Source organism: Nicotiana tomentosiformis, chromosome 2 (genome assembly GCF_000390325.3).
Source record: "Nicotiana tomentosiformis chromosome 2, ASM39032v3, whole genome shotgun sequence".
NCBI classification, from domain to species: domain Eukaryota; kingdom Viridiplantae; phylum Streptophyta; class Magnoliopsida; order Solanales; family Solanaceae; genus Nicotiana; species Nicotiana tomentosiformis.
The window spans coordinates 166892063-166904990 of NC_090813.1; the positions used below are offsets into that span (position 1 = coordinate 166892063).

At 38.1% G+C, this 12928-nt stretch overlaps 1 protein-coding gene across 1 annotated transcript; it reads left to right on the plus strand.

Moving 5' to 3' along the window:
• The first annotated feature begins 4616 nt into the window (after nucleotides 1-4616).
• LOC104102369 (uncharacterized) lies at nucleotides 4617-5839 on the plus strand. The gene is made up of 3 exons (XM_070194542.1): nucleotides 4617-4710; nucleotides 4930-5186; nucleotides 5462-5839. The coding sequence occupies exons 1-3, from the start codon at nucleotides 4617-4619 to the stop codon at nucleotides 5837-5839; spliced, it is 729 nt and encodes a 242-aa protein (XP_070050643.1).
• Nucleotides 5840-12928: the final 7089 nt, after the last annotated feature.

Below are 12928 nucleotides of genomic sequence, written 5' to 3' on the forward strand. Positions count from 1 at the left end.
GAATCGAATTCCATGAATCCCTTGAAAGCCTCAAGCGTGGTTTGCCCAAGATCTTAATTCTTATATTCCGAGCTGTTTCCAATAAGTTGTGTTATCCATAATGAACAATGCATCGAAAGTGTATGTACTCAAAACGGTGTTCGAATTGTTTCTATCATACTATTCCCCCTCCGAGAAAATGTTTCAAGCATGATTAATATATCAAATGCTATGACTTAAATTCATGTTTCAATTGCAAATCATCATACTCTCTTTCGGAAAGAAAATTCAATGTGGTTAAGACTCTTATTATTACTCATGTATTTAAAGTCGTGATTTCCAAATGTTCTTCATGTGGATAACCTATGATGATCCTTGAAAGTGAAGAAATAAGAGTATGAAATAAAATGCGGCCATTGTGCCATGAACGACGATTTACATTGTGTGGACTAGAGTGCTGATGAAATGGAGGATTTTATGAAAAGATATGAGATTAATGTTTTATTTATATAATATTGTTATGGGAGTATTGTCAGGTCATCGAGGAAGGGTGGGTTGAAAAGACCTAAACCCTAAACTAAACGTACAGGTGTAGGAGTGATTAAGGGATAAATTTCCATGATGATATGTTGAGATATTCCCCTTAATTGGGATGAATTGATATGTAGTGAGGTCCATGTCAACCCACACGACATTGTGGTGAGACGGCTTAGCCGATCGGATGGAGATCTATCCCCATTCCACAAGCATGGTAGTGGTGTTGTGTTTCTATGTCTACCAGTACACACTGGGGTGAGACGACGTAGCCGATCGGGCTGAGATCAACCAAGCCGTCTAACCACTGGTAGTGGTGTTGTGTTTCTATGTCCTCCTACATACACTGGAGTAAGACGGCTTAGCCGATTGGGTGGAGATCGGTCCCCATGTCATAATCATGGTGGTGTGTCGGTACCAAATATCTCCCAGCTCATAACATTAATAATTACTTGAGGATTTACCTTGCTCTTAACTTGGCATTTTAATATCATTTGAGTTTACTATTGATTTCATGTTTCGTCCTTTTATGTTGGTACTCTATTATGCGAGAAGGTATTTATCTTTACATACTAGTACTATTCTATATGTACTAACGTCCCTTTTGCCACGTACACTGCATCTTTAATGGATGCAGGTGGTTCCACACCATGCGGCATCGATCATTGATAGAAGTACACCCTTTTCTCAGCTGACTTAGTGAGCCCCTCTTCCTCTTGGAATCTTGTGTCTTTTATTCCTTGTACATTATATTTTGAGGTATAGCCGGGGCCTTGTCACCGACACCTCCATACTATACTCCTGATATTTAGAGGCTCCGTAGACATGTTGTGGATTGTATTTTGATTTGGGCAAAACAAACTAGTAATGTTGTAGCTGTCAAAGATGTTTTCACTTTTAAACTATGAACATGTAATATTTTGGAATTGTAAATGAAGTTTCTCTAAGTAATGTAATTGGTGATATAAATATTGTTCTCTCACTTGTCTATCTCTTGGTATTCATCCTCACATTATTCATGGCTAAGGTTGGGTAGAAGGGCTCAAGTAGGCTTGCTTGACTGGGATATTTCGGTTGAGCGCCGATCGCGCTCCCCAAGGTCGGGGCATGAGGAGCTTGGTATCATAGCCTAAGATTTTTAAGTATCCTAGGATGTCTCGGTGCCGTGTCTAGCAGAGTCCTTATTACCGGTGTATTGCCGACCACATATATAATTAGGAGGCTACTTGGGAATTTAGGAATGTTACCCTTCTTTGATATTTTAGATCGTGCTATATAGATGATTGTAACACTGTTCATCCTTTTTACTCATGCATTGTTCTAATGGTGGAAGTGGAATGGAAGTGGTGGAGCGATAGTAGCAAGAAGGCCCGGTCTGCAGGCAACTTTGGTGGTTCTTCTAGTGGTGGAAGGGCAGTGTTCAGGGGAGGTTCGTGTGGACCGTCATAGTATTTCACTTAGTCATCTTCTAGTGCACCGACACTAGGGCCCGGTCAGTAGCAGTGAGGTCATTTCAGGCCCAGTAAGGGCAACAAGGGATCTTATCAGCAGGTTCAGACATATGGGGGATTTTAGCCGCAACGAAGGCCCCCATGTCTTAGTTGTGGAAAGATGCACTCAAGTATATGCTACATGAATGTTAAAATATGCTAAGGGTGTGGTGTTAAAGGTCACATCGAGAGGGATTGTCCTTCATCCCTTCAAAGTGTTGGTAGGGGTAGGGCACGATCGGCTAGTTCAACAACTACTACTTCGGCAACACCTCCTCCAGTTCAAGGTACTTTGGCACCCGCAGGGCGTGGTGCAGCTAGGGGTGGTCCATAGAGTTGGGGAGGACCCAGCATGTTCCATGCTATGAGGGGTCGCCAGAGTTCAGAGGCTTCTCCAGATATCATCACATGTATCCTGACTGTTCAATCTTATGATGTGTATGCTCTTATGGATCCTGGTTCCACCTTGTCATATGTCACTCCTTATGTTGCTATGGAATTCGGAATAGAACCAGAACTGCTCCATAAGCCATTCTCTATATCTACTCTAGTTGGTGAGTCTATTATGGCCATGCGGGTTTATAGGGATTGTATTTTCATTTTACATGGTCAAGACACCACAGCCGACCTCATTGAATTGGTGATGGTGGATTTTGATTTAATAATAGGGATGGACTAGCTACACTTGTGTTTTGCCAAGCTTGATTGCCGAACTAGAACCGTTAGGTTTGAGTTTCTAGACAAGCCAGTCATGGAATGGAAAGGGGATGATGTCTTGCCAAAGGGTAGGTATATTTCTTACCTTAACGCTGCAAAGATGATCAATAAGGGGTGTATTTACCATTTTGTCCGAGTAACGGGCACTGAGGCACCGACACTTGAGTCCGTACAGATGTGAATAAATTTCTAGAGGTCTTTCCTGATGAGCATCCTAGGATCCCACTAGACCGAGAGATTTATTTTTGGATCAATGTGTTGCCAGGCACGCATCCTATATCACTTCCACCCTATAGAATGGCTCCGACGGAATCAAAGGAACTGAAGGAGTAGTTAAAAAATTTGTTAGAAAAAGGTTTCATCCGACTAAGTGTGCCGTCTTGGGATGCACCGGTTCTCTTTGTAAGGAAGAAAGATGGGTCACTGAGGATGTGTATTGACTATCGGCAGCTCAACAAGGTAACTATCAAGAATAAGTAACCGTGTCCATAGATAGATGACTTGTTTGATTAGGTTCAAGGTGCTAAGTATTTCTCCAAGATTGATCTATGATCGGGGTATCACCAATTAAAGATCAGGGAGCAGGATATAGTCAAACATCTCTATAACCACATCCATATATAACAACCATTCACTATAAAAGCCTAGTTTTTCTTAAAATCGATTTATATGTTATATTTTACCTCTCTATAACAGCTTTCTATCTATAACATCAACAACCATCTTTATTACAACACGTTTTTTTTTATAAAAGTACCCCTCTATAATAGCCATGTGGATTTTCTAAGATTATTACTAATAATAATTTTAAATATTTTAATCAAATATTTTATAACTTTAATATACAACTTATAATATAAATATTTATCTTAAGGATAAAAGTACGTTCCATGAAAATATGCACATTATTATTTTGTTTTTTTGATGATCTTCAAATGATATATTTTTCATTAGAAAAATGACAAAAGATACTTAAAAGATTTATTTATAAATTTTGAAAATATGCACATCATTCTTTTTTTTATTTAAAGACCTACACATGATATATTTTGTATTGAAAAAATGCCAATAATATGTAAACATAATATATTCACATTTATTTTAAAGATATGTACATCATAATTTTTTATTTGAAGATATTTGCACGTGATACTCTTAGGATGTTTAAATATTTGAGTGAGTTTCTCTTAATGCATAGGTAATAAAATTTGAAGAACTCACTAAAGTTATTCGTTTAGAAAATTCAAGCTATTCCTTTAATCTTTTTCATATCATATTGGGTCTAAATGCCAAGCTATTCCTTTGGAAACAAAGGTAGCATTGTGCCAATACCAAAAAGATAATCCTACCATCACTCATGAACAATTAAAGGAGAAGTTTTCACTTGCTAGCCGTCAAATAGTCACTGACATTCATAGCAAGAAGAATAAGTATATAGAGGCGGCTAAGCAAGCAGAAGTTGTTCAACGGCTTTACAAAGCAAGAGATTGCGCAAATGTGAGCATCCAGAGGTATGTATAAAAGAAAAATTATTTATACTTTTCTTCATCCAGAAACTAATTAAGATTAACCAGATCGACAAAGCAGTACAAATTTGGTTTACTCAAGCAAGGCAAATCATGTCATCTTGACAGATGCAATCATTGTCGCCAAAGCTCTTGATTTTGCTGAATCTATAGGTATTAACACACTGGAGAAAAATATTTCTCTGCCTCTAATGGGTGGCTCTTACGGTTCAAATGTCGACATAGGATCAAATCTTACTGTTTTCATGGTGAGACTGAAAGAGCACCCATCCAAGATCTTCATGCTTTCCGCACTAAACTTCAAGAAGTAATAAAATATTATGCACTTAGAGATGTCTTCAACTGTGATGAGACTAGACTTTTCTTTCGTATGGCTCCCAACAAGACTCTTGCTCAAGTGCCAGAGAGCGGATGTAAGAAAGACAAATCCACAATTACCGTAATGTTAATGTGTAATGCTTTGGGTAAGATATATTTTTAGAAATAGATTTAGTTTATTGAAATTTCTTAAAATTTAAATGCTTAATTATTTGAAACTAGTATTGACAGTGCTTATTTATTTCTTTGAAATATTTAACTTGATTCTAAGTTGATTAATTTACATTAAAAGTTTTCTAAATTTAAACTCAAAACTAAATCCAAATTTTTATTAATTTTTTTTTTTACTTTGTACTCCATTGCAGGGACAAAGAAACTAAAACCTCTAGTGATTGGAGCTGTTGCTAAACCTCATTGTTATAAAAATGTAGATATGGCCTCTCTGCCACACATCAATTATTTTTATAACAAGAAAGCATGGATGAATCGTAAAATTTTGAAACAATACATGCTTAATCTAAATGCTAAATTTGAAGATGAAAATCGCAAGATTCTATTGTTGATGGACAATGCTACTCTTCGTGACATCGAGGAATACGAAAGTCAATTAACACATATTAAGGTATTTGTTGTAGCCTTGATCATACTTTTTTAATGGTGCTATTCTACTAAAATAAAATTATCCAGGTTCATCATCTCCCACCTAATACGACATCACATCTTCAACCTGCTGATGCTAGTATAATTGCAAATTTTAAAGTTAAGTACAAAAGCCGCTTCATCAAGCATTTGATTGATAAATATGAGCGCTATGGGAGCCATCCATTATCTAGTGATAATAAGTGCAATATGCGACAAGCTATTAACCCTCTAGTATAAGCATGGAATGATGTGAAGGCCTCCACCATTCTCCATTGTTGGAAAAAGGCTGGAATCTTACCTACAGACGACAATTCCAACATTGATAGTGAAAATATTGAACTAGTCGAGGATGTTGGAAATGTATCATCACTTATATCTCAAATCTCATCTAATAACATCAATGACACGATGGATGCTACCACATATGTGACATTTGATGCAACACTTCTTATCATTGAGACTTTAACAGATGAAGAAGATACTATCGAGGCAGATGAAAGTGCTGACGAAGAACCTCAACCTACTGCTACTTGGACTGAGATAGAAGATTTAATTGTTAAGCTCTTAGATTTCCTTCAAGGAAAAGCAATTGGATATCCTTTTGCTGAAAGTTTGGATGCAAATCTTCGCTGATTCAAGCGTTATACCGCTAGTAAGAGACTTGAATCTATAAAACAAGCTACAATTATAGAGTTCTTCCATCAATCTTGAAAGATTTAATTGTGTGCCTTAGAGTTTAAATGTTTGTACATTTAATTATGAATTTTTTAATAATGTATTATATTTCTTTAGCATTTAATTCGTGAAATATTCATATATTTTGAGATTTTAAATTTAAATATTTTTTACCTTTATATGTAATATTAAAAAAGAAATACATTTAATTTTTGGATAATTTTTGTCTATAATAGCCAAAATATATTCAAATGTCAAATATTATTATATGTGTATAACAATAATTCACTATAAAAGCCAAAACATTTTGGAATAAACGATGCTGTTATAGAGAGGTTTGACTGTATTCCAAAAATAACTTTCAGAACCTAGTATAGGCCCTTTGAATTTCCGGTGATGTCTATAGAGAAAACAATTGTGCTAACAGCTTTCATGGATCTTATGAATCGAGTCTTCATGACTTTCCTTGACTCTTTTGTGATAGTATTCATTGACGATTTTCTTATGTATTCACGGAGTCGAGAGAACCTCGCCGATCATCTCAGGGCAGTTTTGCAGACTCTATATCAGCACAAGTTGTATGCAAAGTTCTCAAAATATGAGTTTTGGCTCGAGCCTGTCGCTTTGTTGAGTCATGTTGTCTCCAGTGAGGGAATCAAGGTTTATCATCACAAGATTTCACCTGTGAAGAATTGGCCTAGACCTACAACTCCAATAGAGATTCACTGTTTCTTGGGCTTAGCTGTGTATTATAGAAGATTTGTGGAGGGGTTCTCTTTTCTTGCCTCTCCATTGACTAAATTGACACAGAAGACAACGAAATTCCAATAGTCTGATGCTTGTAAAAAGAGTTTTCAAGAGTTGAAGTCAAGGTTGACTACGACACCAGCCAGAGGGTACAGATGAGTTTGTTGTGTATTGTGATGCTTCAAGGGTTGGACTTGGGTGTGTATTAATTCAACATGGCAAGGTGATTGCTTATGCTTCCAGGCAACTCAAGAACCATGAGAAGAATTATCCAACACATGACTTAGAGCTTGCGGACGTGGTGTTTATATTGAAGCATTTGGCGTCATTATTTGTATGGGGTCCATGTGGACATATTCACGGACCATAAGAGTCTTCAATATATCTTCCAGTATAAGGGGTTGAATCTAAGGAAAAGGAGATGGTTTGGGTTACTCAAGGACTACGACATAGATATTCTATATCATTCGGAGAAGGCTAATGTGGTGGCGGATGCTCTTAGACTGATGTCCATGGGTTGTTTGGCCCACTTGGAGGCATACCAAAGGCCGTTGGTCAAGGAAGTTCACTGGTTTGCTAGTTTGGGAGTTCGGCTTGCAGACTTTAAAGAAGGTGGGGTGGTTTTGCGAAATAGGGTTGAATCAAAATTCATAGTGGAAGTCAAGGAGAAGCAATATGATGATCCGTTATTGGTGCAGTTGAAGGAGGGAATTTATAAACATAAGATCATGGCCTTTTCTCTTGGCATGTTTGATGGTACACTAAGATACCAAGGGCGATTGTGTGTTTCGAATGGTGATGGTCTCCGCGAAAGAATCATGAACGAGGCTCACAACTCTAAGTATTATGTGCACCTAGGCTCTACAAAGATGTATCATGATCTCAAAGAAGTCCACTAATGGAATGACATGAAGAGGGATGTAGTGAATGTCACGCCCCGGCCCCGGGGAGCGCGACCAGTGCTCAAGCGAGATATCCCGTCCAAGCAAACCAACTTGATCCATCTACCCAACCTTACCTATGAACAATATAAGAATTAGTTGCAAGAAATATACATGATAAGAGTCAAGTGATCCACATTCTTTTCCATTACTCAAAGGATATTCATTTTACAATTTCCAAAATATTACACATTCATAATTACAAGGGAAAAACATGTTTGACAAGTACCAACACTTCTAATTTATTACGACATCGAACACCACCCACAACATATCTATGGAGCCTCTAAGTACAACAGAAGAGTAGAATGGAAGTGCCGGCGACAAGGCCCCAACTATACCTCAAAACACAAAGTACAACATCAAGTGACATCAAGCCCGGAAAAGGGTAGGGCTTACCAAAACCCGCTGAATAGAGAGTAACTACTAACGAGGACCAAAGCTGCCCGCTGAAGAACCACCTGCATCCATTGAAGATGCAGCGCCCCTGCAAAAGGAACGGTAGTACATATGGAATAGTACTAGTATGTGAAGCTAAATGTCCTCTTTTAGAATAGAATGCCAATATAAGAAGGGGAAAACCATGGAAGTAGCAAGTAACAATCAATAATATCCAAATGCCAAGTTGAAACATAATAATTTTCAAAATACAAAAATAATTGTTTTTTGGTTGGAGATCTTTAGTATCGATACACCACTGTGTTTTTAGAACGAAGTTTGATCTCGTCCCGATCGGCTAAGCCGTCTCATCAGATACATCCAATCACAACACCACCATGTGCGTGGCATGTCATCCGATCTCAGCCCGATCGGCTAAGCTATCTCACCACAATGCCGTGTGGGTCGACATCACATTCCGCTAGCAATCATCTCATCCCAAATAAGGGGAATAATCTCATCACATCAATCTCATCACAATTAAAGGGAATAATCTCATCACATAAATATGGGGATTTACCCTTAAATTACTCCTACACCGGCACGTGTAGTTTCGGGGTTAGGACGTTTCAACCTACCCTTCCTCAGTGACTAACGATACTCCCAAAAATATTTTTGTTTTGCATACAAAGGAAACAGAAATACAAATACATTCACCTCATAACCTTTCACACCATATATAGATTCATTAGTACTTTCAACCACTCACAACATCATTATTTCATTGGCTCTCTTGGCCATACGTATGATTCTTCATTCTATGCCCCGACCTTGAGGGGAACGACCGGCGCTCAACAGGGTTACACCGATCGAGAAAGCCTACACAATGCCGTCTACTCAACTCACCCATGAATAAAGAGAAGAATACATTTCATTAATTAGATAGTAAGAGGTCATGTGAATAACACCAGTTCATTTCAATTAGTTACATAATTAACAAGTCTCCAAAACAGTACACTATACATCCATAGTTAAAGTGGAACATATGTTACAATTACAACAAGTTTAGTTCGACCGTCCCAAAACAAGATACAACTCACACTATGTCTACGGAGCCTCTAACAAGAACAAAAGAGTGCTTAGACAGTGTCGGCAATAAGGCCTTGGCTATACCTCAAAATGCTATGTACAAGTACAAGAGATACAGGACCCCGAAGTGAAGTGGCAGCTCACCAAGTCAGCTGAACGGAGGGTGTGCTGCTGTCACGGATCAACACCACCTGCTATGGAACCACCTGCATCGATAAAAGATGCAGTGCCCCCGGCAAAAGGGACGTTAGTACATATGGAATAGTACTAGTATGTAAAACTAATCACCCTCTTTATAGAATGAATAACAATAGACGGAGAAAGAAAAATGAAATCATTAAGAGACTCAAACGGTTTCATGGTGCTGAATTAAGGGAAAAGTAATTTCAAGTAAGTTTTAATTCTTTTAAGTTGGGAGATATTTAGAACCAATACACCATCGTATTTTTAGCACGGAGTCCGATCTCAGCCCGATCGACTAAGTCGTCTCATCCTGAGACATCCACTCATAATACCACCATGTGCGCTACATGGTGTCCGATCTCAGCCCGATCGACTAAGTCATCTCACCACAATGCCGTGTGGGTCGATATCACATCATACCATGCTAGCAGTAATCTCATCCCATTCAAAGGGAAACATTTCAACACATAAATATCATCCCATATAAGGGGAAACGACCTCTTCACATCAACACAGGTATTTACCCCTCAATCACTCCTACACCGGCATGCGTAGTTTCGGGGTTAGGTTATTTTGACTTACCCTTCCTCGGTAACTAAACGATAATCCCAAAGCATTTATTATTAAAAGAATTTACCACACATTTCACATTCTTTTACATGTCGTTCATTTTATTGGCACCATTGGCCATAATGCAATATCATTCTTGGCACGTGGACGTACATCATATTTCATACTCTCTTCTCTCCCTTTCAAATATTATCATGGATAATAAAAAACAAGGCTTTTCAAACAAAGACTTTAAACACACATTCGAGCAATTTAGGGTCTTAGACACGTGTGATTTCTTACACAATTTGGATTGATAGCTTTCATTAGAATCACGTTTTTAAATCATAACGTCTTAACACACAGCCCATACTTAAACCACATTCTCAAACAATAACTCAACACAACAAGAACCTTTGGAACACATATTGAACGCATATTTATTTTGACACAGGGCTTATTCGGATTAATCAATTTATAATAAGCAGCACGAGACTTACAAGGTCATTGTGGGGTTAAATTCTAAAAGCAAAGTTTATCCATCATACCTCGCTTTGAGATTTTCCTTAATTCACTGCACAGTTCTAGAATCCTAGCAACTTTGATCTATTTAGAGATATAGCAACATTGAACACAAATTAGGAAGGAGTTCATGATTCTAGCTCATTTGAGCATTTTATCAAACACTAGGTGGCCATTATGATCTCAAGGTCCTCCTATGGTGGATTCCTCTATTTCACTACCCATAATCTACCCAATTGAGCTTAACAATGTTCCCACAACCCCGGATAGCACATGCATGCATAATGAACAACTCCCACACCCAAGAATTACTTGGCTTATTACCTAGTTTCAGTTAAATCTTGAAATTGAAGGCTGGGGAGTAGAACCTTACATTTTGGTTGAAGATTTTGTGAGTTATCCTAGAAATATCTTCAAGGTTTGAGCAAAGATTGATGAGCAATGACTTAGAATTTCCCTTTCTCACTCTAGACTACCTTCCTCTATCTTAAAATATAAGTTTGAACCTTCTAAAATGATCCCTAAGATTGTTTTATAAGAATGGGGTCGGGTTTATAAAATCATAAAAATGAAACCCCGACCCAGATCTGTGGTCGCATATGCGACCACATAACGCTTCTGCAGTCCACAAAATGGGACGCATAATTTCCTTCCGGAACTGGGCATTTCTGCTTCACTCTGCGACCGGTCTGCGGTCCACAGACCAATTATGCGGTCGCATAATGCGCCGTAGAACTTCCCCACAGAAATGTTTATGTTGGATCTGCGATGATTGTGCGGCCCGCGAAATAATTATACGGCTTCATAATAGACCGCATATTGGTCCTAAAATTTAGCTCAGGTTTTTGCTACTCCGTGGCAGATCTGCGATCCGCTTATCATTTCTGCGATCACAGAATGGGCTGCATAAATGCCCTGCACTTGTAAAAATTTTTCTTCAATTCCCCAACGCACTGTTTAATCTCTATAATCATTAACACATAAGTCCACCTTGGCACCACGGAACCCTGGGTTTTTGGTAAAAGTTTACGGGGCCTTACACTTCATTCATGGCACATTGGCCGTATTTTATATTCCAAACTTTCATTTCTTTAATTTCAAGTATCATCATCATAAACATCAACATATAGAATATTCTGGAAAACACTACTTTAGGTTCATTAAGAAAGAAGGCTTCAAACATAATAATTTCCTTTCCAAAGAGTGGAGCAAAATGACTAGCAATTGAAGCACGAGTTAAAAGCATAAACGAGTGATACACAACTTCTTCTTGAAATACTTTTTCCCAAAAGGGCAATACATAATTTCCACTCATGAGTATGTAAGAACGCAAATGACATTGGAAGTATTTATAAAGGAGAGCATGGAGAATTATGATTAGAACACGAATACAAATCAAATGCGCTAGTTACAACAGCCATGGAAACGTTTTACATCTCACTCTCACTTCTTTCACTTTCAAACATCATCATAAGTTACCAATAATTAAGGGCATTTGGATTCAAGACCTCAACTATTTATATGGGCCATGTGATTCTTAAGCACGTTGAGTTTTCTTTCCAAGGTAAGATTAATAAATTTTCATTTGCAAAATGATTCGAAGTCATAACATTTTAATACATAAACTATACTTGAACACATTCTCGAAGAGGTCATGATAGGATAAGAACAATTGGAACCCGTTTTTAGTATATGCATCTTTCAACACAACACTTACCTGGGATAATCAAAATTATTAGGAACAACTCGGAACATGTGAATTAGGAACCTGGGCCAACCATACTTGAAACGTATGGGAACATCGTGGAATTCGATTCTAAGAGAGAAGTTTAGCTAACGTACCTTGTTTGAGCTTTTCTTAAGTTACTACAACGTTCCAACACCTCTAGCAGTATCAATCTATCGGAAGATAGCAAAAATCGGATAATAAATAGAAGGATTCTCATGTGTAACTTCCTAAGGAATTTGTCAAACATCTATTATGCAAAATTGACAACAAATCTCTAAAATGGTAATCCCTTCCTCCCTTAGCCAATTTCAATAAGAAACTACCCGATATAGTTCAACAATCCCACATACTACCTCCTATTGGCACATGCATGGCCTATCTCCAACCCCACAACATACTTAAACCCATAACCTCTTGCATGAAAGCTTAGGAGGACTTACTCGGATAGATGATGTTCTAGTGAATGATTCCCTTGAATCATCAAGATTGGGCCAAGTATTGATGAATAAAATGGCTAGGTCTTCTCCCTCTCTCTCTAAGATACTCTCATTTCTCTCTAAAACATTAGATATTTGCTCCGAAATAAGCCCCAAGGGCTATTAATCAAAATGGGGTTGGGTTATAAAAATAGAAAGTGGACCCTCCGAACACAACTCTACGGTCGCAGAGTAGACCGCAGAACAGGTATGCGGTTCCCATGAGGGTCCGCGAGATTGACTTCAAAAACTGGGCTGGCCTGGACCGGTCTGTGGTAGGTCTGCGGTCTACAGACCAGTTATGCGGTCGTAAAATGGACCGCAGAATCACCCAACGAAGTTCTTCATGCTAACTCTGCAACGGAAGTGCGGACCGTGAAGAAGAAATGCGATCGCATAATGGACCACATAATGATCTTCAAAAATCCAACTA

What these genes read in the sequence shown, in the direction of transcription:
- LOC104102369 (XM_070194542.1), top strand. Translation starts at nt 4,617, where the DNA reads ATGGCTCCCAACAAGACTCTTGCTCAAGTGCCAGAGAGCGGATGTAAG. An exon ending in GTTAATGTGTAATGCTTTGG is followed by an intron (nt 4,711 to 4,929) that starts GTAAGATATATT and finishes ACTCCATTGCAG; the next exon opens with GGACAAAGAAACTAAAACCT. An exon ending in GTCAATTAACACATATTAAG is followed by an intron (nt 5,187 to 5,461) that starts GTATTTGTTGTA and finishes AATGATGTGAAG; the next exon opens with GCCTCCACCATTCTCCATTG.